At 36.1% G+C, this 27,307-nt stretch overlaps 1 protein-coding gene across 1 annotated transcript in view; it reads right to left on the reverse strand.

Moving 5' to 3' along the window:
• Positions 1-775: 775 nt before the first annotated feature.
• The window catches only part of SEC63 (SEC63 homolog, protein translocation regulator), a 77,143-nt gene continuing 50,611 nt past the window's right edge, over positions 776-27,307 (reverse strand). The window contains exons 17-21 of the mRNA XM_072738297.1: positions 24,966-25,124; positions 20,840-20,941; positions 17,413-17,511; positions 5,979-6,083; positions 776-4,553 (exon numbers count right to left, since the gene is read on the reverse strand). Coding sequence (XP_072594398.1) covers positions 4,410-4,553; positions 5,979-6,083; positions 17,413-17,511; positions 20,840-20,941; positions 24,966-25,124 — 609 coding nt within the window. The 3' untranslated portion in view covers positions 776-4,409. The remainder of the gene's footprint in view (positions 4,554-5,978; positions 6,084-17,412; positions 17,512-20,839; positions 20,942-24,965; positions 25,125-27,307) is intronic.

The raw sequence follows: 27,307 nt of genomic DNA on the forward strand, positions 1-27,307 counted from the left end.
AAAGGTTAGATAGGGCCAAAAAAAAAAAAAAAAGGAGTAAAGGGGTAGAAGGTAATTCTAGAGGGTGGAAATAGAAATAAATTACAAAGCGTGTCTTTTTGTTTCATCCCACAGGATAAATCATTCGTTACTAATGAAAATTATAGCCCTATCGCCCTCTACCGGAACCAGGCTGGAAACTGCAGGGAAATAGTTTTGAAGTTGATCTTTATGAAAACTGCTCACGTCTCTGTTATTTATTGTTACCGTTTTCCAGATTTTTATTTTTTATTTTTTTCGTTTTCCAGATTTTTAAAGCATAAACCTCAGGTGTTCAGAAAGATAAAACAACACAGCTTCCTTTGCATATGTAGCCTGACAGGGTTAATGCTGAACAACCTAGTGCCCAAGAGTGGACAATCCTCCCCATACTCACCTTTAATTTGTGGCAGCCAGATCACAGGGACCACTAACAGCGTAGCCTTTGCTGGACATCCCAGCAGGTAGTCCCCAGCGCCTCTGCCTCTACCTACCCCACTTCCACTCCGTGGACGAGATCCGCTCAGAACTCGTCCCTCATCTATTAACCCCATCATGAAACAGACTCAGTTCCATCTTAGCAAGTATCACTGCTCCTGGGGCCTACAGTAGGGCTCTTCCAACAGAGTAACATCACACTGTGAATTCAAATGGTGAGTGCCAAAGGTCCAAACCTTCATTTTAAAGGTCACCCTATCTATACCTAAAAGCAACATATCCAAATGTTTCGATCATGCACTGAAATCAGAAAAAAAAGTTATAATGCACCAATAAATGTATTTATTTACGAATTATATAAGTGTACAATTGTACAATATATTATGTACATTATAAAACACACAAAAATAGAAATTTAAAAGGATGAGAGTAAATACAAATAACCATTTTAACATTTTCCCAACGGACTGATTATCTGGATACCCCAGGGATTTGACACACCCCTACCTGAAACCACAGTCCTAAAGCATGCCAATGATTGGTGTATTTGGATTTTTAGCTCAGGTTACAGAAAAATGTATGATATCACAGCTTTTTAAAGTTTTGCAAAATAGCCCTAGTATCTAGTTTAACTGTGTGAAGATGTTAGATGCTAACTTATGACATATTTGGCCTAATCACGACACAGCTAGTGTGAAATGTTACTTTATGGCTCACTAATAGCTGTTTCATTTTAAGGAAAACTAAGTAGGGAATTTCAGAGTTAAGAATCTGGAGAGGAAAAAATGCTTTATAGAAATACTTAAACGAAAGGATGAGGATTTGCCTATGAAAAAAATAAAGAGCCAATAGCTAGCATCTGAAAAAAAATAATTCCTCTGCCTACAGTAGAAAACTTAAAAAAAAAAAAAAAAAAAAGCATTGCAAACAATGGCCATTAGCTAACACAAATGGATTAGAATGGATTGCTGCACATCCACCTGTCCTAATACCAGTGAGTCCTTAAGAACATGAATTCTTTTATTTCTATAGCCCCAGTATCCAATCATAAGCCCAGGCACACAGAAACTCAGTGAATATATGACGAATGATGAACACCTGCTCAAAAAGTATGTAGAGTACTGAATTACATTTGAAATAATTGTTGCTAAAGAACACTCCAGCATCTGGTTTTGATTTGTTGAATCAAATAACTAGATGAACGTCATGGTCAATGACACACTCAGAGAGCTTCATTACATTCTTCAACATCCTCCCACTCCCTTTCCCATCATTCCTTTGGCATCCCCCAACTCCTACTGCTTGCACCCAAGGTCTGAGCTTCCCACCATGGAGTGGAGCGCAGTGGAGTCGTACAGCCGGACAGTCTTGTCCTTCTCCACCCCTTAGTGCAAGCGGGGAGAAATAAGAGTACTGTTCTATACAGAGAATCTTTTTCAAAGTGCTCCTTAATTAAAAAAAAATATATTCATGAAAGCTTAAACATTTTTAGAAAGAACATGAAAATCTGACTTTTGAAATCGAGATACACACATGACAAAACATTGTGGGGCCTCCATCAAGTTTTATAACACTAAAATTTACAACTGCGAGGCTTTCAGTTGTGGTCTCCTCATGACTTCTTTTAATAGGTACTTCACCAATTTAAAGAGATTAAAATATTACACAATTTAAGTAACTTAATTTCATAAATAACCAGTCTCATTTTGTGTACACATGCTGAAATGTTTTCATCTATAGGTTCATTTATTCTGCTGACAAAATGTCAAGTTTCTTGATGAAAACAGAACTGAAATTACACTTAAGAGTTTCCATTACATTAAATGCGAACCAGTGTTAGTTATCGAATCTTGATCAAGAGAAGGGATATGGAGTTCAGAGATTTGCTGGAGATGGGAATTATATGAAAGCTTAGTTCTTTCACTATCGCAATATGGAAGGAGTTTTTTTTTACCTAAAGTACTTATTAAAGGATAATGTACTTAACGTGGTTGGGAAGTACGTATGTATCACCAAAGGACAAAGGAAAACAGACTGGTGGGATTTTCTAAGGTCAAAGTGATGTTTTTTAAGCACTGTGGTGAGTTACTGAGTTGTAAAATCATCCTCTCTGGAGGTTAAAAACAAAGAAAGCCAGTTGTTTGGATGAATCAAGTCTCAGACAAAATAGCTACTAGAATAGAAATACTTTTCTTGAAAATTATCTATTAAGAAAACCAGGACATGTGCACATTAAACCTTGTTTGGTTTGCTCACAGGTTTTCTCAAATCCCTCCTTTTGCTTGTTGCTGCTACAGGCTGGGCTCACTCCCTTTTATCGCACTTCGGTGACCAGCAGCTGTCTCACCGGACACTGGAGCTTCCCAGAAAAACCTGACTCAAAATTGAACCCACCCACCTTCTCCTTGTAAAATGAAAACAAATCCTCAGTGGCACTACTGCCTGCCAAGGAAGGGTCTCATTAACATCTTTAAAAAGAAAAACAGGTGATGGAATTTCCAATGAAATTGCTTTGAGTATACTGTTGAAATTAGATCCTAAATTTAGAACCAGAAAAACCATTCGTGTTTTTGGTAATTTTCAAATTTTATTTCCAACTACCACAGTAACAAAATACCAGTGATAATTCTGCATGGAAAGTGGCAACCTTTTAAATCAATAAGGTCACAAATTAGTATTCCAACAGTACTTTGGCCTATGGAGATTTTGATAGGAGAGGATTATTACAATCAGTCCTATTATATTATAGACATATGCTTCCTCAGTATATAGTAATAAAAATATTCATCTTACCTCAATGATTCATCATGTATACATTTCTACTCTTTATAAGCACTATCTTTCTGGGTTGCAATGTGTGAGGGGGAAATTCCTCCCACGCATGGGTTTTTTTTATACCATACAGAAACAGCAGTCACTTCAGCAGTAATGTACATTATTAATTTTTTAGTTGAAAAATAAGAGTGAATTATCCTATTATATCCTTTCTCTGGAAGTAAAAAGACACACACCATTACAAACGTAAAATGAGTCAAACTTCTATTTTATTGACAGGAGTCCAAAATGAATACAAAAGAATGCCTCCTTTGCATGTTATGTATTTTTTTCCTTAAAAGGCTTCTGAGTCAGGTAGATTTTAAAAGCTAAGAATGTACTTCAGCTTTTATAGTGAACCTTTTAAAAAAGGTTTAATAACATGAGTCACCAACATCAGAGAACACATGGTCCCACAATCATTTTTAGACCTATAGCTTATAAAAAGAATTAGATCCTGCACTGATCTGCTAAATAGAGGCTTAAAAATGTTTTAAGCCATTAAAAGCCATTTTTATAATCTGATAACTCTGGGCAATTAAGAAAAGGAACATCCTCAAATGTAGCCCTCTATATTATGTGGAATGTGATAGAATGTCAACTTATGATCAAGACAGGTAAAAATAAAAATTTCAAAGCTATGAATGGAACTGTTATAAATAGTCTTGTATCACTGCAAAATGTCAATAAATGAATGGCAGAGCTTATCAAAAGATTAAAACTTGAGCAGATGTTACTTAAAACGTGTGGTGTTTATCATACTTCAATGTTTGCTGAAAACTAAAGCTAAACAAAGAAAAATTGCCATTTATAGATTGGTTTTTATGTACCTTTACTTTTACTGGGACCATAAACTGATCAGATAATACATAGCCCACACTTCTGGACAGTTATAACAAAGGGTTTATTATCATTTGCCCATGAAATAAATGCACCATCCCATACTTGAAAGGCTTTAACAAGCCTTAAGTGTTTTTCAGACTGTACCAAGGCATCACCACTGCCTAGTTATATTATGCACCCATTTCTAGTAAAGCACTAACACCTCCCTCAACATCAGTTCCGCACTGTTTCCGGTTTATTATACACTTCCAAAACAGCAAACATTTGCAAATACTGTGGTCCGTTCATAGTACTGCTTAGTCATCATCTTCCTCCTCTTCTTCCTCCTCCTCAAAGCTATCTTCAAAGCCTTCGCTGTCCTCCTGGTCTTCATCCCCCTCTATTGCTGTATCCCACTGTGGGTGATTTTCTGGTACAGGCTTAGCCTCATGAACTTCCAACTATAAAGAATTGAATGCAGACATCAGAAATTTTGGGAGGAAAAATGAAAGAAATATCTGATAAAGAAAAGGTTTTCTTTGACCAGGGCAATTATAAAGAAATAGATTTTATGGTTAACTCTAAATTTAACAAATTTATTATAATAGATATTTGTAATCTGTTAACAGACAAATATGGTTAAATTTCTAATACAGTTTGACATTTTCATTCTATAGAGGCTATACTATTTATCCTATACAATGAAAGATTAATCACTGTGATTCTTGAGCAAGAACACCGAATTATGTCTTCATAAGTCTTTTTTTTTTTTTTTTAAGATTTTATTTATTTATTCATGAGAGACAGAGAGAGGCAGAGATACAGGCAGAGGAAGAAACAGGCTTCATGCAGGGAGCCCGAAGCAGGACCCAATCCCATGACTCCTGGGACTCCAGGATTACGCCCCTGGGCCGGAGGCAGGCGCTAAACCACTGAGCCACCCAGGGATCCCCGTCTTCCTAAGTCTTAATAAGAATTAAGAATTATGTCTTAACAAGTCTGCTGAGGGAAGAAAAACTCTACTATGACTTTCAAAATGGTATTTTGCAGGCTCCATACTCATCACGTAATATTCTATAGACGATGAAAAAAAAATATGGCACTCTCATGGGAAAAAACAGGTATTCCTTTACCAGTTCCCTTTACTTTGGGACTCCAGGGCAGCCCCGGTGGCATAGCGGTTTAGCGCCACCTGCAGCCCAAGGCGTGATCCTGGAGACCCTGGATTGAGTCCCACATCAAGCTCTCTGTATGGTGCCTGCTTCTCCCTCTGCCTGTGTCTCTGCCTCTCTCTCTGTCTCTATGAATTAATAAATAAAATCTTAAAAAAAAAAAAAAAAAACTTTGGGACTCCAGCACACAATGAACAATACTTCAGCACAACATTTACACAATAATGCCTTTTATAAAAACCACAAATGAAGCTGGTAAACACTGACAGGAATGTGCTTTAAGTGATACTTATACAAAGTGTATATCTTGATAAAAACAAATTAATTTCAGAAATTAATCAACATTCCAACAGAATCTGTGGGAAAATACATCTGCTTTTCTATTAAAAAAACCCAAAATACAGAACTCAGCTGATGAGGTCTTAGAAAGTTAACAGTATATAACACATTAAGACTATCACTTAAGTAATTTATACTTAACAATCTAAATCATTTTAGTAATTTATATTCTAGGTTCTAAAGCATTATACTACTTTAACTCAACAAATTAAGTTTATGATTGAAAGAGCAGGCCATCAAGTATTTCACATACAAAGTATGAGAAAACATCTTTTCCCCTCTCTTACTCTACATGTCAGAACTAGAAATGCTTTCATAGTATGTTAAACACTTATTCAAATAGGCAACCATATTTATTGAAGTCACTAGTCTTACCTTCAAGGGTTTAATTTGATCCAAACCCATATAGGAGTCTGATCTCAGAAACACTGTATACTGATAATTCCCAGGCTTGCCTGGTGCAGGAAACTTCAGTTCTACCTAGAAGAAAAAAATAGCACTTAAAAATCCATATTTTTGAGAAATGGAAAAAACATCATCTATATCTTTTATTATATTCTTTAATAATAAACTAGTTAATATGTTTCCCTGAGTTCTATGAGCCATTTTATTAGCAAATTATCAGACCTAAGGAGGGGGTCAGGGGAATCCCAATTCATACCCAGCTGGTGAGAAATACAGGTGACAACTTCAGACTTGCAACTGACATGTGAAGGACCTGGTGGGGAGGCAGTTTTGTGGAACTGAGCCCTTAACCTGGGAGATGTGATGCTAATTCCAGCTAAAGAGTGCGAGTGCCAGCATTAAGCTGGAGGACATTGCTGGTGTGACAAAGAATTGCTTGGTGTGGGGGAAAAACCCATACACCTCATCAGTGTCAAAAGTGTTTTGAGTATGATACTAGTGTAAATGAAAAACACACAGCAGAAGTGAATTTTTCCTTTACAAATGCCCAATGCTGAAAATATTGAATGATTTCACTCATATGTGGAACCTAATAAAGAAATAAATGAATAAACAAAAAACAGAATCTGACCTATAAGTACAGAGAAGAAACTGATGGTTGCCAGAGAGAATGGTGAGGCGACGAGCAAAATGGGTGAAGAGGAATGGGAGATACAGGCTTCCAGTTATGCAATTAATAAGTCATAAACAAGAGGCACAACATAGAAAATATAGTCAATAATATTATAATAGCATTGTATGGTGACAGACAGTAGCTATACTCATTGTGAACATAATTTAACATATAGAGAAGCTGAATCACTGTTATATACCTGAAACTAATGTAACATTGTATGTCAACTATACTCAAAATATTTTAAAACATGCCCAGTGCTGGGGTGCCTATGTGGCTCAGTCGGTTAAGTATGTGCCTTTGTCTCAGGTCATGATCCCAGGATCCTATAATTGAGCCAGTCAGACTCCCTGCTCAGTGAGGAGTCTGCTTCTCCTTCTCCCTCTGCGACTCCTCCTGGCTTGTGCTCTCCTGCTCTTGCTCCTGCTCTCTCCTAAATAAAGTCTTAAAAAAAAGAAAAAAACCCATGCCCAGCACCTTAAAAGGTCAAGAATATATTACCTATTAAATCATAAACTTCATATATAGTTACAAACTCTTAAAAATTTCAATTCCAGGGAAAGGATGGCAGGGGAGTAGGAGGACTCTAGGCTCACGTCATCCCATGAATACAACTAGGTAACTATCAAATCATCCTAAATACCCCAGAACTTGACCTGAAGACTGGTAGAAAAAAAAAAACCTCCACAGCCAAGGACAGAGAAGAGACCATGCTGAAGAAGGTAGGAAGTATGGAGACACAGTTTGGAGGAATGGATCATGGGCACTGTGGTAGGGAGGGAGCCACAGCTGTGGAGAATGGCAAGAGACAAACTAATACATAGGGGAGTGCACATGGAAAAGGAAATCTCACAGCAAAGGCCTTGGAAAACAAGAGTGCCCAAATTTCATGAGTTCTGGCAACTAGCAGGGCTTAAAGCCTGGAGTTTTAAAGGTCAGGATGCTTGGCTCTGGGAGAGCTCAGAGGGCATTGGGGCTGCTCTTAGAGAAAAGGCAGGGCAAACAGTCCATGGACATACAGCATGGAAACAGTGACCTGAAAAATAATGGGGCACACAGTGGGGAGGGTATGCACTCACTTCAGAGGGCATCACAGAGAGATGGTGTTCACGGAGAGTCCTCTGGCTGGGGCCATTACCCTCCCCTACCCCTCGCCTCAGACAGGAAGCAGCAAAGTACCAATACTCACTACCTAACTTGCTCACATGAAGCCCCCCAACACCTATGTTCCAGCGGAACCACCCCTTCCAGTCATACTTGCCTCAGTCCCAGCACAATGGGCCCTAAGTTTGGCAGGGCCTCAGTTCCCATGGAGGTGGCAACAAGACTCGTTTTACAAGCAAAGCAAAACAGAACCTAGTTAAAACACGCCACATTCAGGGGACCAAACACTGCCTACCAACAAGCAAAGGGACCCTCTGTAGACTAATGGCCTGAAGGATAAAGCAGCCAAAACACAAAACCAAAGCCCACAAAGCACACACTGGGGACATTCTCTGAAGCACCAGGCCCTTGGAAACAGGGGACACTACACTACAGAATACTACAGGACCTCTTCTAAATAAAGCCATTACTCTCAAGAACAGAAGACATAGCTGACTTTCCTACACAGAGAAAGAGGCACAGAGACTTAGACAAAATGAGAAATCTCTCCCAAATTAAAGAACAAAGGCCACAGCAAGAGATCTAAGCAAAACAAATATAAGTAACATGCCTGACAGAGAACCTAAAGCAATAATCATAAGGATACTTACTCACTGGGCTTGAGTAAAGAGTAGAGGACATCAATGAGACCATTAACAAAGCGAAAAGGAATAACAATAGTAGAGATAAAGAGCTCAATAAACAAAATGAGAAACACCTGATGGGGTGAACGCAGGCTGGAAGAAGCAGAGGAATGAATTAATGATCCGTAAGACAGAGTAATGGAAAGTAATCAAGCTGAACAAAGGAAAGAAAGAATTATGCAAAACAAGAATAAAAGTAAGGAATTCAGAGACTGCATCAAGCATAGTAACATTCATATGATAGGATCTCAGAAGAAGAGAGAAACAAGGGAACAGAGGATTTATTTGAAGAAATAATAGGGGAAAACTTCCCTAATCTAGGAAAGGAAACAGATATCCAATCCAGATCCAGGAAGTATAGAGAACCCTCAACAAAATCAACAAAAGCAGATCCACACCAAGACGGATTATTATTAAAATGGCAATATAAGGTGATAAAGAAAACATATTAAAAGCAACATGAAAAAGACAATTACATACAAAGGAAATCCCATAAGGTTATCAGCAAATGTTCCAGCAGAAACTTTCCAAGCCAACAGGAGTGGCATGATATCATGCTTGGAAAGTTATTAAAAATGCTTAATAAGGAAAAATCTGCAGCCAAGAATACTCTATCTAACAAGGGTATCTATCATTCAGAATAGAAGGAGAGAGAGTTTCCTAGACAAAAATAAGGGGTTCACGACCACTAAACCAGCCCTGCAAGAAATATTTACAGGGGACTCTCTGAGTGGAAAGGAAAGACCAAACATGACACTATGAAGGTAGAATATATAAAAGCAGCAAAACTAAATAGTTCTGTAAAAAAAATCAGTCAAGAAACTCACAAAATTAAAAGGATATAAGATATATACCTAAAACATGGGGAGGAGAGGAGTAAAGAATGGGTTCAAACTTAACCATCAACTTAATATAGGCTGCTATATGTAGAGATTTATATACAAACCTAATGGTAACCACTAATCAAAAATCACTACTAAATATGCAAAGAATACAGAGAAATCCAAACATACACTAAAAAAACGCAGCAAACCATGAAAAGACAAGGATCGAAGAAAATCTTCAGAAACAACCACAATACAAGTAATAAAATGGCAATAAATACGTATCTATCAATAATTACTCTGAATGTAAATTAACTAAATGACCCAATCAAAAGACACAGATGGATATGGATAAAAAAATAAGACTCATCTACATGCTGACTATAAGAGACTCATTTCAGATTGAAAGACACCTGTGAATTGAAAGTGAGGGGATGGAGAAGCATTTATCATGCAAATAGATGTCAAAAGAGAGCTACAATAGCAATATTTATATAGGACAAAAAAGGGTTTATTTTTATTTTTTTTTTAAGATTTTATTTATTTATTCATGAGAGACAGAGAGAGAGAGAGGCAGAGACACAGGCAGAGGGAGAAGCAGGCCCCATGCAGGGAGCTTGATGTGGGACTCAATCCAGGGTCTCCAGGATCACGCCCTGGGCTGCAGGTGGCGCTAAACCACTGCGCCACCGTGGCTGCCCCCCAAAAAGGGTTTAAAACAAAGACTGTAACAGGAGACAAAAAAGGACACTATATAATAGTAAAAGGGACAATCCAACAAGATGATATGACAATTGTAAATATTTATGCTCCCATCATGGAAGTAACCAAATATATAAACCAGTTAAGAACAAACGTCAATGAATTAATAAAAAATTACACAATAACTATAGGGGACTTCAATACCCCACTTATATCAATAGATAGATAATCTAAACAGAAAATCAACAAGGAAATCAAGGCTTTAAAGACACACTGGACCAGATGGATTTAACAGATATATTCAGAACATTCCACCCTAAACAGCAGAATACATATTCTTTTCAAGTGCATGTGGAACATTCCTCAGAAAAGATTACATGTTAGGTCACAAAACAAGTCTCAACAAATTCATACCCTGCATCTTTTTTGACCATAACACTATGAAACTAGAAATAACCCACAAGAAAAAATCTGGAAAGACCACAACCACATGGAGGTTAAATAATCTGCTACTAAACAATGAATGTATCAACCAGGAAATAAAAGAAACAAATGAAAATGAAAACACAACAACTCAAAACCTTTGAGAGGCAGCAAAAGCAGCTCTAAGAGAGAAGTTTATAGCAATACAGGCCTACCTCAAGAAGCAAGAAAAATCTCAAATAAACAACCAAACTTTGACCTAAAGGAGGCAGAAAAAGAGTGGCAAACAAAACCTAAAACCGGCAGAAGGAAGGAAATAATAAAGATTGGAGCAGAAATTAATGATCTAGAAACTAAAGAAAACAATACAACAGACCAATGAAGGCAAAAGTTGGTTCTTAAAAAAAAAAAAAAAAAAAAAAGGAAAGGAAAGGAAAGGAAAAAATCAATAAAACTGATAAACCTCTACCCAGAGTTATCAAGAAAGAGAAAAGACCCAAATAAAAACACAAATGAGAGAGGAAAAATCACTACCACCACAAAAATACAATTTTAAGAGATTATTATGGAAAACTATATGCCAACAAATTGGGCAATCTAGAAGAAATGGATACATTTCTAGAAACATATAACCTACCAAAACTAAAACAGGAATAGAAAACTTGAAAAGACTGATAACCAGCAAAGAAATTTAATCAGTAATCAAAAAACTCCCGAAAAACAAAACTCCGGGACCAGATGGCTTCACAGGTGAATTCTACACCATCTAAAGAAGAGTTAATACCTTCTCCAACTATTCCAAAAAATAGAAAAGGAAGGAAAGCTTCCAAATTCATTCTATGAGGCCAGCATTACCCTCATACCAAAACCAGATATATTAGAAAGAAAGAAAGAAAGAAAGAAAGAAAGAAAGAAAGAAAGAAAGAAAGAAAGAAAGAAAGAAAGAAAGAGAAAGAAAGAAAGAAAGAAAGAAAGAAAGAAAGAAAGAAAGAAAGAAAGAAAGAAAGAAAACAAACTACGGGCCATTATCTCTGATGAGAATAGATGCAAAAATCTTCAAGAAAATACTATCAAAACAAATCCAACAATACATTAAAAGAATCATTCACCATGATCAACTGGGATTTATTCTTGGGTTGCAAGATTGGTTCAATATATACAAATCAATGTGATACAGCACATCAATAAGAGAAAGGATAAGAACCTTATGATCATTCCAATAGACACAGAAAAAGCATCCGACAAAGTACAACATTCATTCGTGATTAAAAACCCTCAATAAGAGGCACTTGGGTGGCTCAGTTGGTTAAGCTTCCAACTTTTGATGTCAGTTCAAGGTCATGAGTTCAAGCCCCACGTTGACCTCTGTGCTGGGTGTGAAGCTTACTTTAAAAAAAAAAATTAAAAATAAAAAAAGAGCCTTCAATAAAGTAGGTGTAGAGGGAGCATACTTCAGTGTAATAAAGGCCATCCTCGTATGCAAAACCCCAGTGCTAGCATCATCCTTAATGGTGTAAAACTGAGAGCCCTTCTCCTAAGGTCAGGAACAAGACAAGGACGTCCACTCTCAATGCTTTTATTCAACATAATACTGGAAGTCCTAGCTACAGCAACCAGACAACAGAAAGGTATCCAAGTCGGTAAGAAAGAAAGAAATCTTTCAGTACGTGCAGATGACATGATACTAGATATAGAAAACCTGAAAGGCTCCACCAAAAAACTGCTAGAACTGATAAAGTCACAGGCTACAAAATCAATGGACAGAAATTTGTTGCGTTTCTATACACCGAAAATGAAGCAGCAGAAAGAGAAATAAGAAATCAATCCCATTCACAGCTATACCAAAAATAGTAAGGTACTTAGGAATAAATCTAACCAAAGAGGTTTACTCCTCTACTCTGAAAACTATGCAATACTAATGAAAGAAACTGAAGAAGTCACAAAGAAATGGAAAGACATTCCAGGCTCATGGGTTGGAAGAACATATATTGTTAAAATATCTCTACTACCCAAAGCAATCTATACTCAATGGAATCCCTACGAAAATACCAACAGTATTTTTCCAGAACCAGAACAAATAATCCTAAAATTTATATGGAACCACAAAAGACCCCGACTAGCCAAAATAATATTGAAAAAGGAAAGCAAAGCTGGAGGCATTACAATTCCAGAGTTCAAGTTATATTACAAAGTTGATCAAAACAACTTTATATTACAAAGTGACCAAAACAGTATGGTACTGGCACAAAAAGCACACAGATTAATGGAACAGAATAGAAAATTTGGAAATAAACCCAAAATTATATGGTCAATTAATCTTCAACAAAGCAGGAAAGAATATCTGGTGGGAAAAAGTCTCTTCAACAAACGGTGCTGAGAAAAAAGGACAGCAACATGCAAAAGAAAGAACCTAGACCACCTTCTTATTCTTACATCATACATAAAAATAAATTCAAAATGGATTAAAGGCCTAAATGTGAGACTTGAAACCATAAATATCCTAGAAGACAGGGAGTATCTTCTTTGACATTGCCCAGAGAAACTTTTTTTCTTGTCTCCTGAGGCAAGGGAAACAAAAGCAAAAATAAACTACTGGACTTCATCAAAATAAAAAACCTGCGCAATAAAGGAAACAATCAACAAAACTAAAAGGCTAACCCTGATAAAGGGTTAGCATCCAATGGGGCACATGGGTGGTTAATTAGTTAAGTGTCCAAGTCTCGATTCTGGTTCAGGTCATGATCTCAGGGTCATGAGACTGAGCCCTGTGACAGGTTCCTCACTCAGCTGGGAGTTTGCTTCTCTCCCTCTTCCTCTGCCCCTCTCCTGCTTACACATGTGCACGCTCTCTCTCTCTCTCAAATAAATCTTTTTAAAAAAAATGTGTTAGTATCCAGTATATGAAGAACTTATAACACTCAACACCCAAAACCCAAAAAAAATCCAATTAAAAATGGGCGGAAGACATGAACAGACATTTCTTCAAAGAAGACATATGGATGGCCAACAGACACATGAAAAGATGCTCAGCATGACTTATCAGGGACACAGAGGTCAAAACTAAAATGAGATATCACCTCACACCTGTCAGAATGGCTAAAGCCAAAAACATAAGAAACAACTGGTGTTGACAAGGATGTGAAGAAAACAGAACTCTCCTGCACTTTGGTAGGAATACAAACTGGTGCAGCCACTGTGAAAAACAGCACTGAGGTTCTTCAAAAAGTTAAAAATAGAAGTACCCTACGATTTAGCAATCGCAGTGCTAGGTATTTACCCCAAAACACAAAAACACTAATTCAGGGGCACCTGGGTGGTTCAGTTGGTTAAGCGTCTGACTCCTGGTTTCAGCTCAAATCGTGGTCGTAGGGTCATGAGATCAAGCCCCATGTTGGGCTCTGTGCTCAGCAGGAAGTGTGCTTGAGATTCTCTCTCCCACTCCTGTGCCCCTCCCCCTGCTCTCTAAAATAAATAAATCTTAAGAAAAAAAACACAAAACACTAACTCAAGGAGATACATGCATCCCTATATTTATAGCAGCCTTATTTACAATAGCCAAATTATGGAAGCAGATCAAACATCCACCAACTGATGGATGACCTTAAATGTGGTATATACAAACAATGGACTATTAGCCATAAAAAAAGAATGAAATCTTGCCATTTGCAATGGAAAGCTAGAGAGTATAATGCTAAGTGAACTAAGTCAAACACTGTAAGATTTCACTCATATGTGAAATTTAAGGAACAAAACAAATGAGCAAAGGAAGTAAAAAAAACAAAAAAACAAAAAAAAAGAGGGAGAAACAAAGAAACAGACTCTCAACTATAGAGAACCAAGGGTTACCAGAGGGGAGGTGGGCAGGGAATGGGTGAAAATGGTGATGGGGATTAAGAAGTGCAATTGTGGTGAGCACCAGATGATTAAAGAAAAAGTTTCAATTCCACTTAAAGGAAGAATAAATTATTAAGATGGCATTTTGATGTTCTGGTGATCTGCCTCCAATCTCCAAAATCTAGTTTTTGTAGGTAAGATTACTAAAACAAACTAGAAAAAACAAACTAGAAAATTCATGGAAATATCATTTTTAAAAAATTAATCTCACAGTTTGACCTTTCTAAGTACACCACAAAACCCAGAAATTATAAAAGAAGAAATCAAATCACATTATCAAAAATACACCAAGTAAATGAATAAATATTTGTATTTTTGCTTGGTAAAAACAACCATAATAGTAAAACAAATTGAGGAGAATATTTGCAAAAAATATCACAACGGGATATAATATTTAAAACAAGAATTCCTCCAAACAACTGAAACATCAATAACCCAACAAAAATGAAAAATAGTCACAGACACACAAAAAAGTACAATTCAAATACACTGAAAGATGTTCAGTTTCACTCTTAAGAGAGATACAAAATTGACATTACGAGAATAATTAGCATAGTAAAAAGTGATTCAGGCAAGAATCATCAATGTATAATAAAATGAATGGGTAAAAGACTATTAGAGAACAAGATATTAACATAGTACCCAAGTATTACCCCAAAGATTAGAGGAAAAAAATATGTTCTAGAGTAGAGAGAAGCCTTAATTAAACGTTCAACCATGGCATGTGGGGCAAACTGATATAATGTGCCCCAATGCAACCAACTAAGATTATATCACTTATGTAGTATTTTTGCCAAAAATATTTAAGATGAATATAATTACGAGTAATCAATGAGACAAATTAAAACTGAGGGATATTCTACAAAATATTTTGCCTGGACTTTTCAAAAATGATGGCATGAAAAATTTAAAAACAAAAATGCCAAAAAGAGTTCTAGAATAAAGAGGAATGAGAACCAAATGCAATGTATGATCCTTGAGTTTAAAAGCAAAACAAGAAGCACCTGGGTGGGTCAGTGGTTGAGTGTCTACCTTTGGCTCAGGTCATGATCCCAGAGTTCTGGGGTTGAGTCCTACATCAGGCTCTCCATAGGGAGCCTGCTTCTCCCTCTGCATATGTCTCTGCCTCTCTCTCTGTGTCTTTCATGAATAAACAAAATCTTTAAAAATAAATAAAAATTGTAACATATGTTAGTGAAATATTTAAGGAAATCTGAATATGGATTGCATTATTAGATGAACACCATATCAATGCTAACTCTCCTAAATATAGTAATTTTATTGTGCTTATGCAGGAGATGGCCCTTGTTCTTATGAGATACATGTCAAATATTTAGGGTTATAATGTTATGATGTTATAGACATCATGTAGAGAAAAATATTAAATTATCTTAAATATAAGAGAAAATGTTAATTCAGTGTAGATGAAGGATCTTATGATGGAGCTCATGATTGTGTGCTTGCAACATTTCTATAGGCTTGAAACTTTTTAAAATAAAAGATCAGAAGGAAAAAATAGCACTAAGATGCCATTTTCACCTTTCTGATCAGCAGTGACACTCAAAATGTCTGACACATTGAGAAATAAAGGGCATTCCTAAACATTCATTCTCCTTATGGAGAAATAAATATCTAGCATACATCTAACAAAATTACAGTGTATACACAGCCTCTGATTCACTAATTCTACCTCAATGAATTAATCCTGTATGTATGTTTATACAAGTGCAAAATGACATATGAACTTATTTACTGAAGCAAAAGAAGTAATTTTTAAGTCCATTAAATGGTAGAGTGCTACATAATAAACAACCACTCAAAAGAGTATTATGCAGCTGTAAAAACGAATGAGGAAGGTTTTTCTGTAGTTAACTTGGAACAAATTCCAAGTTATATCACTGAGAGAAAAAGGGAAGGTATATGCTATTTATATGCAATACTGGAGAAAATATGCATATGTATTTGCTCATAATTTACATACAGTATCACATGAAGAATACATAAAAATCTGATAATATTGATGGCCTCTAGGAAAGGAAATGGGTGACTGAGAGACAGGGATGTTTCAGTGGGTGCGCTTTTGTATATCTTCTGAAATATTAACTAGAGGAATATATTATCTATTCAAAAATAAGTAAAACTTAAATTAAAAAAAAATAGAATTGCTCTATCCAAGAAATACCCTTAATTTAGCTCTAGGTGTCAAATAAAAACAAACTACTTCATGTATTTACTACTCGCTTATAAAGTTGGAAAAATACTTTTTGGATTAAAAATCAACATCATAGAACTATCTTGATATTCAAAAAAAAACCTTGCTCTTGTCTACCAAGTCCAGGCAGAATCTTCTTTCTAGAAAAGTAGCATGAAGAAAACAAGAAAACAGAAAGGAGTTCCCAAGGACAAACTATGTTCATCGCAATAATGTATTAGTGATGTCATCAACAATGAATAATGCCACATATTTAAAAATTCCACTCTAAAAACCTAATTACCATTTTTTTAAAAAGATTTTTAAAAAAAAAAATTTTTTTTATTATTATTTATGATAGTCATACAGAGAGAGAGAGAGAGGCAGAGACATAGGCAGAGGAAGAAGCAAACTCCCTGCTAGGAGCCCGATGTGTGGGACTTGATCCCAGGACCCTGGGGTCACAACCTGAGCCAAAGGCAGACGCTCAACCACTGAGCCACCCAGGTGTCCCTAATTACCAGTTATTAACTTTGTTTTTAAGACCAAAGACATTTAGCACTAATCCAATGAAGGTAAAAATCATAAATTTTTGTAAAATATAATTAAATTCTGGACAAGAAAACAAAAAGCATATATTCTTAGACATTAACAGTGAAAACTCCCAAAATAAGTTGAAAACAAGTTTTTAGGACTGATCAAGTTGCCTGCCTTTAGCAATACTGTATAAATTTCCAATCAGCTACCAGCCCAAAAAAAGACACAGAGAAGTTATAAAATGTGTCTTAACAAATAAAAACAATAAGCAAAATACGATAAACTGATTTCTAAAAAAGACTTTATGAGAAGCAGCATGATGGTGAGACACCATACATTTGTAAAAACGGAAATAATGTTGTTGGATAATTACCTCTTCTGTATCTTTTAGTGTACACACATGATATGGCATAGATATTAATGTCTGTTCCTTCCTATCTGCAATATAAAGCCACCACCATTCTTGTTTTTCCTGCAAAGAAAAAAAAAAGAGTGTGTGTTATCAGAAAGAATTAGATAACCGTTTTGCCTTGTCTTCTTTTAGAGGTATTGTTCTGGTTTTATCATTAAATTATTTCTAGCACAGATACAGTGCCTGGTACAAAATATTCAATATTTACTGAATGAATAAATCGTTCTTAACCATTTGTAGATCTATTGTCCAAAAGAATTCTGCATGTAATTTTGGGGTCTTAAATGGCCCCTTAAAGAAATCCTAATGATGGGCCTCTGTATTAAAAACCCCTGTACTAACCTTAAATAAAAGATAGTCTAAAAAATAAAACATTATAAGCTACTACAATAACATCTAACAAATAATCTTAGTAATCTTACCTAGTAATAAGCAAAAGCCAGAAAGTAGGAGTGGAAGGGACTCGGGCAACCAAATCAGAAATCATTGAAACTTACTACTCATAAGAGCATCTCAGATTCCACTCCACCTGATTTTAGTAAGTGTAGTATTTCTAGTTGTACCTCATAAAAGATTAGGAATAGAAAAAGAGCTCAGTAAAGAAATTGCCAAAATGCAGGAAGAACTGCAATGACAGCTGGAAGAACTGAAAGGAGATAGAAGAGCTTTTTTTATAAAGCCCCCAAAACAGAAGCCCAAGTAGTCTGGAAGCACCAAATTTCAGTGTGATCAGTGAGCACGGCTGTACAGGACACATCAGTAACTATTAAGTCATCTCTTGGTATCCACTGCTTAAGAACTGATCAGGGAAGATAGCTTTCTAAAACGGCTTTTTGGGGGCTAAAAAATAAATAAGCTGTAGGATATTCTAAATACTCAACCAAAACAACACTAGACTAAATTCTCAATTATCCAAAAGAAAGATTAAAAAAAAAAAAAAAAGACTTTTTACTGAAAACAGAATCGTAGGGAAAAGGTCTTTTTAAGCCAAATCACTTGCACTTTCTATTTTATTTTAACCATAAGACATTAAAATTTGATCATCTTTCTAAGAATGCTACACTAAGGTCAACTAAAAAAAAAACTCTTGTAAACTACAAAAAACTACAACAACATTAATAAGCAAAATAAATAAATCACAAGTACAAATAAATCACAATTTAAGTTAAGCAACTTCTGCTTAACCCAAGGTGGATTACCACAATAGGTGTATGTATGCATGTTTGTCTATATGTGTCTTGTACACACAAAGCAGGTAAAGACATAATGGACTCAAAGTGGGCCAGAGTCTGAGTCACAACTACTCAACTCTGCCAATGGTAACATGAAAAGAATGAGTGTGACTGTGCCCCAATAAAACTTCACTCAAAAAACAGGTAAGGAGGCAGACTTGTCTGCAGGCTGCGGTTTGCTGATGCCTGTTTTAAAGCCACACAGACTGTTTCATTTCTCTAAACCTCGCTTTTCTTCTCTGTTAAATGACTGAGTGTCGACCTCAGGCTGTGTTATGAAGATTAACGGAGATAATACAAGCAAAAGATATGTTGGAATGTCTAACATATTGAGTGTGAAAAATGAAAATCATGATTATTAATGAAATAAGGTAGACACATCGATCATTTAAGTGATTCTGGCAGTTCACTGTCAAAAATCTCATTACCAGAACATACACATAATGTAAGCAGCACAGGGATATGCTCAAGAATGTGCAATTCTTTATCTCTCCACCAAAAGAATGCCTTTCCCTCTTGTCTCCCAGATTATTTGATTAAAATGAGATTCATTCAAGAATATTTATTAAGAAACTGGTGAATATCAATCCATAGCATCGTATCTGTGCCTAGACTCTTTGATGCACATAGTGAAAGTGGAAAAGATGTTCTAGCATGAGCTATTTGCACCTTCAACACAACAGTTTTTCTGTTGTGTGAGAATCCTTCCATTCTTAACACAGTAAGTATAATGATTGAGTTTCAGTAACATATAGGTCAATTACAATCATAAAACTTCAAGCAATTTAAGCGGGTAGTCTGGTTGTTAGGGTAGTTGGGTAGGTACACGGGAAGGTAGGTAAATGTTAGGAAAATCCTACCTAAACTTATCTAATAAATGGTACATTGAGATGTTTATAGTGTAGTTGTAGCTTAAGTTAGAAAAAAGCGTTTTCAAGGTTAACATGTTCTAAGGCAGTGAATGGATGTTTTGCTTATTAACTAAGCATAGACTAAAATGAACTATTATAAGGGTACAAATTATACAGCTTATAATATCCCATGGCACTTTTAAAACCAATCAATGAGTGGAATCTACTTGCTTGATTTCGGGAGCCCTGGGGCTGGCAAGCTACCACCGCAATGGGCAAAGTGCCTTTACCAGATGGGCTAAAGCTCAGGACATGCCAGAAGATCAGCGAGCGTATTAACATGGAATCCTAGGCTGACTTCTTTCCAAGTCAAAACAACAGTCTGTGCAGAGCCATTCATTTATTATTAGGAAAGCCAAATTACTTGGGAATTTGCCTTCAGCAGCCCCCAGCAACTCTGGATTGACATTCTAAAGCAGAAAGCAGATTTATACATGAAATCACCTGCCAAACATGAGTGCTGAGCAGAAGGTTCTATGGCAAAGCTCAGAGGCAGTCTGTGGAGCAGCATCACTGAACTAAGAGGCAACCAGTTCTTGACCCCTGGCCATAGACAGAGTCATGGCAAAAGCAAAACGTCATGCAAATCCCAAATTCATTTGAAAGACAAAAAACTCAAGGAGATGGAAAGTTGAGCAGGCCACAGCCACAAACTAAACAAGGACAAGAGAACAAACATCACTGATCAATCTGCCCTGAACTTGGGGTTCAGTCACTCTCAACTCCTACTTGAACTTAGCTGGTCCCACACCCATGGACTGGGGAAATTACTAAGGCCAGAGCAAGTGTAGTGGCTCCAGGTGGCCAGTATAGGACCATCAGAGAAAACCCATGGGAAAAATTTAAGCACTTTTAAAATCCTTTTTAAAATTTGATAGAAGTGACAGATTCACAAAACCCATGTAGTCCTAGGATGAGGACAAAATACACATTTGTCTGAAAGACTGCCTGAACTGCTAAAGAGAAATTATTATTCAGTACAACCTTCAGTAATCCAGGCATGAAAAAGACAAAAACCCAGGAAACTATAGAAATACTTAAAAAGTTAACAATCCTCTCAATAAATACCACGTTCACTAAATCTAATTCATACTGAAATGTATCCTTCAAAATGTTGCCTATCAAGAACAGACCATCTTTAGCACATTTAAGCCAGTGTACACCAAAGAGGGATAAAGGGCATATGAAAAATCCCCAAAGAGAAAGTAAATGGATAAGGAAAACATTGAGGCATGAATAACTCACCTCAGGAAAGTAAAGACTATAAACAGGATGTGTTATCTTTGATTTGGTTTCCAGTAGAGCTCTCTCCTTCCGCTGTATACTTTGTTGTAATTCTTGCCACTCCTAGTAAAGCAAAAATCAAACATTTGAAATCAAATATGTTTTTAATGAAGTTTTCATCTTCCAACTATTATTCCTAACAATGCTAACTACCACAGAGTTCAGTTCCACAAATCTGATCATTTCCTTGCTCAAAACCTACAATGCAACATTTCGTAAATCAAATCTAAGCCCTTTAGCATGAACTACACAGTCATGATCTACCTGGGCCAATCTTTCCAATCTCCTGCCACTGCCTATCTTTTTGCACTTTCTATTCTTGTCACTTCAAGCTACCTTGACTTCTCTGAACTCACAAAGCTATCTCACTCCATGTCTGGATTTTTGTTTTCTCTTTCTTTCTCTAATCTGGCAAATTTCTATTACTATTCCTTCGGGAGCCACTAAAGCCTAAACCACAAACTCCTGAATACCATAAATTTCCCTCAAGTGAGCTGACCACTGACTCCTTTGTGCTATCACTGTACCTTGCACAAAATGTGCATAATCTCTTTTGTACATTAATGTTTTATTTACAAGTCTGCCTTCCCCACTAGCCTACTGTATATCATGCAAGGGCAGAAACTGTTTTACATTTGGCTTGCATTCCTCTCATCTAACATAGTGCTTGCAATGTGACAGATAATGAATAACTGTTTGTATAATTATTTGACAACTGAATGAATGTATTTTTGGTATCTAAAGAAACTAGTCTGTCACCTCTATAATCCTAATACTATACTCAGAAAGTAATATGTCAACTCCTTCTCAAAGTGCGGCTGGGGAAATAATTTCCTTTAATAGGCTTTAATTTCTTGGCAATCAATTTAATTCCCAAAGTACAAAAACAGTCGAGGGCCAGCAACTGCTAAAAAGTCATCCTCATTTTTCCCCACCATTCTCAAGGGCAGGTACATTACAGGCATACCTCATTTAATTGCACTTTGCACATTCATGCTTTCCAAATATTGTGGCTTTCACAAATTGAAGGTTTGTGGCAACCCTGTGTCAAGCAAGTCTATTATTGCCATTTCTCCAACAGCATTTATTTGCTCACATCATGTCTCCGTGTTACATTTTGGTAATTCCTGCCATATTTTAAACTTCATTATATTTGTTATGGTAATCTGTGATCATTTATCTTTGACGTACTTTAATAGTTGTTTTGGGGCACCACGAACCATGTCCACATAAGATGGCAAATTTAATCAATAAACGAGCATTCTGACCCATCAATGGGTTGTTCCTCTATCTCTTCCCCTCTCCTGGGGCTTCCCTGAGACACAATATTGAAATGAGGCCAATTAATAATCCTACAATGACCTCTAAATGGTCAAGTGAAAGGAAGAGCTGCATGTCTCTCACTTTAAATCAAAAGCTAGAAATTTTTAAGCTTAATGAAGGAGATAAGTTGAAAGGCCAAATAGGCTGAAAGATAGGCCTCTTGTGCCAAATAGTTAGCCGAGTTGTGAATGCACAGGAAAAATTCTTGAAGGAAATTGAAAGTGCTACTCCAGTGAACACACGAATGGTAAAAATGCAAAACAACCTTATTGCTCATATGGAGAAAGTTTTAGTGGTCTGGAGAGAAGACCAAACCAGCCACAATAATTCTTTAAGCCAAGTCTTAATCCAGAGCAAGGACCTGCCTCTTCAATTCTATCAAGGTTAAAAGAGGCGAGGAAGCTGCAGAAGAATAATTTGAAGCTAGCAAAGGTTGGTTCATGAGGTTTAAGGAAAGAAGCTGTATCCATAACATAAAAGTGGAAGGTGAAGCAGCAAGTGCTGGTGAAGAAGCTGCAGCAAACTATCCACAAGACCCAGCTAGGATAATTAATGAAGATGGCTACACTAAATAACAGATTTTCAATGCTGACAAAACAGCCTTATACTGGAAGAAGATGCCATCTAAGACTTTCACAGCTAGACAGAAGTCAATGCCTGGCTTTGAAAGACAGGCGGACTCTCCTCTTAGGAGCTAATGCAGCTGGTAATGTTCAGTTGAAGCCAATACTCACCATTCTGAAAATCCTAAGGCCCTTAAGAATTATGCTAAATCTACTCTGCATGTGCTCTCTAAATGGAACAACAAAGCCTGAATGACAACACATCTGTTTACAACATGGTTAACTGAATATTTTAAGCCCAGTGTTGAGACAGACTACTCAAAAAAAAAAAAAAAATCCTTTCAAAATATTACTGCTCACTGACAATGCACCTGGTCACCCAAGAGCTCTGATGGAGATGCAGAATAAAATTAATGTTTTCATGCCTGCTAACACAACATCCATTCTGCAGCAAATGGATCAAGGAGTAATTATCACTTTCAAGTCTTACTAGTTTAGAAATATATTTTTTAAAGTGATAGCTGCCACAGATAGTGAGTGACTTCTCTGGTGGATCTGGGCAAAGTGTATTGAAAATCTTCTGATTCACCCTTTTATGTGCCATTAAGAATATATATATGTATATATTTAAACATTTATGATTCATGGGAAGAGGTCAAAATATCAGGATTCACAGAAGTTTGGAAGAAGCTGATTCCAACCCTCACAGATTACTTGGAGGGGTTCAAGACTCCACTGGGGGAAGTAATTGCAGATGTGGTAGAAACAGCAAGAGATCTAAAATTAGAAAGGTGCCTGAAGATATGACTGAATTGCTGCAACCTCATGAGAAAACTTGGGCATATAAGGAGCTGTTTCTGATGGATGAGCAAACAAAGTCACTTCCTGAAATGGAATTCACTCCTGGTGAACTGCTGTCCAGATTGTTGAAATGACAACATAGGATTTAAAATATTGTAAAAACTTAACTGACAAACCAGTGGCAGGGTTTGAGAGGTCTGACTCCAATTCTGAAAGAAGTTCTACTCTGGGTGAATTACTATCAAACAGCATCTAATGCTACAGAGAAATCATTTGTGAAAGGAACAATCAATGCAGTAAACTTTTTTGTCATCTCATTTTAAAAACCCTCAAGAATAAGCAGCCAACAACACTTAGGCAAGAGCTTCCACCAGCAAAAAGGTTATAACTCACTGAAAGCTCAGATGATGGTTAGCATTTTTTAGCAATAAAGAATGTGCTAATTAAGGCATTGATATTATTTGAGACAATGCTATTGCACACTCTATAGACTACACTACAATATAGTGTAAACATAACTTACATCCACTAAGAAACCAAAAAATTTGTTTTATTTGCTTTATTGCAATGCTAGTTTCATTGTGTGTGTACTAAGCCTGTAATATCTCCAAGGTATGGCTGCCATTCCTTATACTTTTATCCTTTGCCCTTTACTTTTTTATTCTCTTTCTGGCCTAAACCTGTGTCTAACAGGTTATTCAGGGGTAACTTTTAAGGTCAATGGCCCAATCAGAAAGAACAGAACACCACAAACATAAAGGAATTGCTGATCAGCTTACAGTTCATTTGCAGTAAGCCTCTCAGGACCCATTATTTGTCCACCAAGTCCTCTTTTCTAGAACCCAACCATAAACCAGGTATAACTTAATGCCATACTATGAGATTTTTTCAACTCTCTCTACCCTCACCATCTAGTAAGTTCCTTAGAGACTCCTCCTTTCCTTAATGTTTCACATACCTCTTGAAACAAGGTGGCATTCTGTAAATGTTATCTTCCCCTTAACCAACCTCTTGTCATTCAAGTCCACAGTGAGGTTTCTTTAAGTATTACCTGGAACTTCTGAAAGATTCTTCTAAGTAACTGGTTAGGCCATAATCCACCTTTCCTAATACATTTGCAGACTCAACTCTAATGCTAAAAACTACTGTAAGATACCAAACTGACTTTACCTCAAATCTACATTCTATACTAATAGCAATTTAATATTTAAGAAAATTAAGAGGTCTAATCCTTGTTGGAAACTATTTTTCTTTATAATTTTGGCCACCATCCCACATATTCTTACAAAATAAGATTATAAAATATATTGGTATTGTTTAAGACAAACAAGTAAATAAAAAAAAATCAAAAATCAAAACAGAGGTATATAATTACTATTATTTAAACCTATAATTCTTACTGCTTCATCATCTTTGTTTTGTTTTTCATCTTGCTCTCTATCAGAGTCTCTGTCACTACCATCATCTTTTTCACTTTGGGATTCTCTATTGGTTTCTTCTTCTTCAGAATCACTGCCTTTGTCAGAAACTTCTTCTTCATCTTCCTTTACCGCAGCTTCCTAAAAGAAAAAGCAAACACAAAAGTTCTGAATATCTCAGTGAATTCTAAGTCCCTGAAGCTTATTGCCATTAAATTAGCTCAAGATTATAATTTTACTATTCACACAGAATTTTAGAGAATTAAAAACGCAATTATTTGTAAACATGTGGTACTCAGACTAAAGACTTTATTTAACATTTAGCTTATTTGTCCATTATTAATCATTTTTCACGTTTGCAAAACATTTTTATTTGCAAAGTATACTACACAATGGCAACATGGCACAACTTTCAAAACACCAATTATATTATATATGCACACACACATATATATATATATATACATTTGCTTATTAAAGACAATTATTTATTTGAGAGAGTGTTGCATGGGGGTGGGAAGTGTAGAGGGAGACAGAATCTCAAGCAAACTTCTTGCTATGCTCGGAGCCCAAGAACACAGGGCTCCATCTCACGACCCTGAAAGCTCTCCCTGAGTTAAAACCAAGAGTCAGACACTTAATTGACTGAGCCACTCAAGCATCCCAATTATATAAAATATTTTATTTAAGATGAGGAAATGGGAAGCTCATAGAAAAGTACTGCTTTGAGAAATTAATATGGTCTTCTATTGCTGACATAGTATAATGTAGTAAGGAAAGGCAACATCCCAAACAAAAATTATTTACTAATCCATTTCAAGAAGAAAAAAGAACAGCAAATTAAGTATTAAAAAAATCAAAGTATGTAATACAGACCCAAAATCAAAGAGAAGGCAGATATACAAAGGGAAACTTAAAGCCATTAAGTTGGTTTGTTGAAAAGATTAATAAAGCTGAAAGACTTTTATTAGCCACAACTGATCAAAGGGAAAAGAGAATTTGTATTTTTTTTTTTTGAGAATTTGTATTTGGTAATACAAATTACCAATATTAGGGAGAAAAGAGACATTACTATAGATTCAAAAGATATTACAAATAAAAGATATTATGAATAACTTTGTCAATAACTTTGATAACTTAGAATGGACAAATTCCTTGAAAAATATAATTTACTAAAATTGATAGAAGGAAAAAAGGAGAATTTGTTAAAGAAATGGACTCTATAACTAAACCTTTTAAAAAATCCTACACCCAGATGGTTTCTCTAAATAGTTCTTCCAAATAAGAAACCCAATCTTATACAAACTCCTCCAGGAAAAAGAAAAAGAAAGAATATTCCCCAACTTAATAAGGCCAGCATAAACCTGATATAAAACGTGGCAAAGGGGGCAGCCCAGTTGGCTCAACGGTTTAGCACCACCTTCAGCCCAGGGTGTGATCCTGGAGACCTGGGATCAAGTCCCACATCGGGCTCCCTGCATGGAGCCTGCTTCTCCCTCTGCCTATGTCTCTGCCTTTCTCTCTCTGTGTCTTTAATGAATAAATAAATAGAAATCTTAAAAAAAAAAAAAAAAAGTGGCAAAAGTACCACAAGAAAGGACAATGGCAAACCAATATTCTATCATAAAAACAGATGTAGGAATCCTAAACAAAGTATTAGCAAATCCAGATAAACATGAAAAAGGATAATATGACAAAATGGATTTGTTCCAGGAATGCAAGGATAGTTTAAAATGTTTAAATACATCAACATAATTCACTACATTACAGAAAGGAGAAAATTTTATCATCACCTCAACAAATGGAGAAATGGCATTTAATAAAATTCTCAGCAAACTGGGAACAGAAGAGAACACTTCCTTAACCTAGTAAGGAAGATCTACAAAAAAACCCTAGAGCTAACATCACACTTAATAGTTTGTTCCCTTTCTCCTGGAGATAACAAGAAGACAAGGGTGACCACCATCCTCATTCCTAACCAACATTACACTTAAAGTTTCAGCCAATACAGAAAGACAGAAAGGAAGAAAAAGCAAAAAAGATTAAAAAGAAAAAAGTAAAACTGTCTTTATTCTCAGATGGCATGACTGCATACCCATAAAATCTTTTAAAAACTACCTACAAATGGTTAGAATTAAAGGCATACCCTGGAGATATTGCAGGTTCAGTTCCAGACCAATGCAGTAAAGCGATTATCACAATAAAGTCAAATGACTTTGTTTCCCATTGCATATAAGTTATGTTTACACTATACTGTAGTATGTTAAGTGTGCAAACAGTATTCTGTCTAAAGTACATGCCTTAATTAAAAAATACTTTATTGC

Source organism: Vulpes vulpes, chromosome 1, assembly GCF_048418805.1.
Source record: "Vulpes vulpes isolate BD-2025 chromosome 1, VulVul3, whole genome shotgun sequence".
Classification (NCBI taxonomy): domain Eukaryota; kingdom Metazoa; phylum Chordata; class Mammalia; order Carnivora; family Canidae; genus Vulpes; species Vulpes vulpes.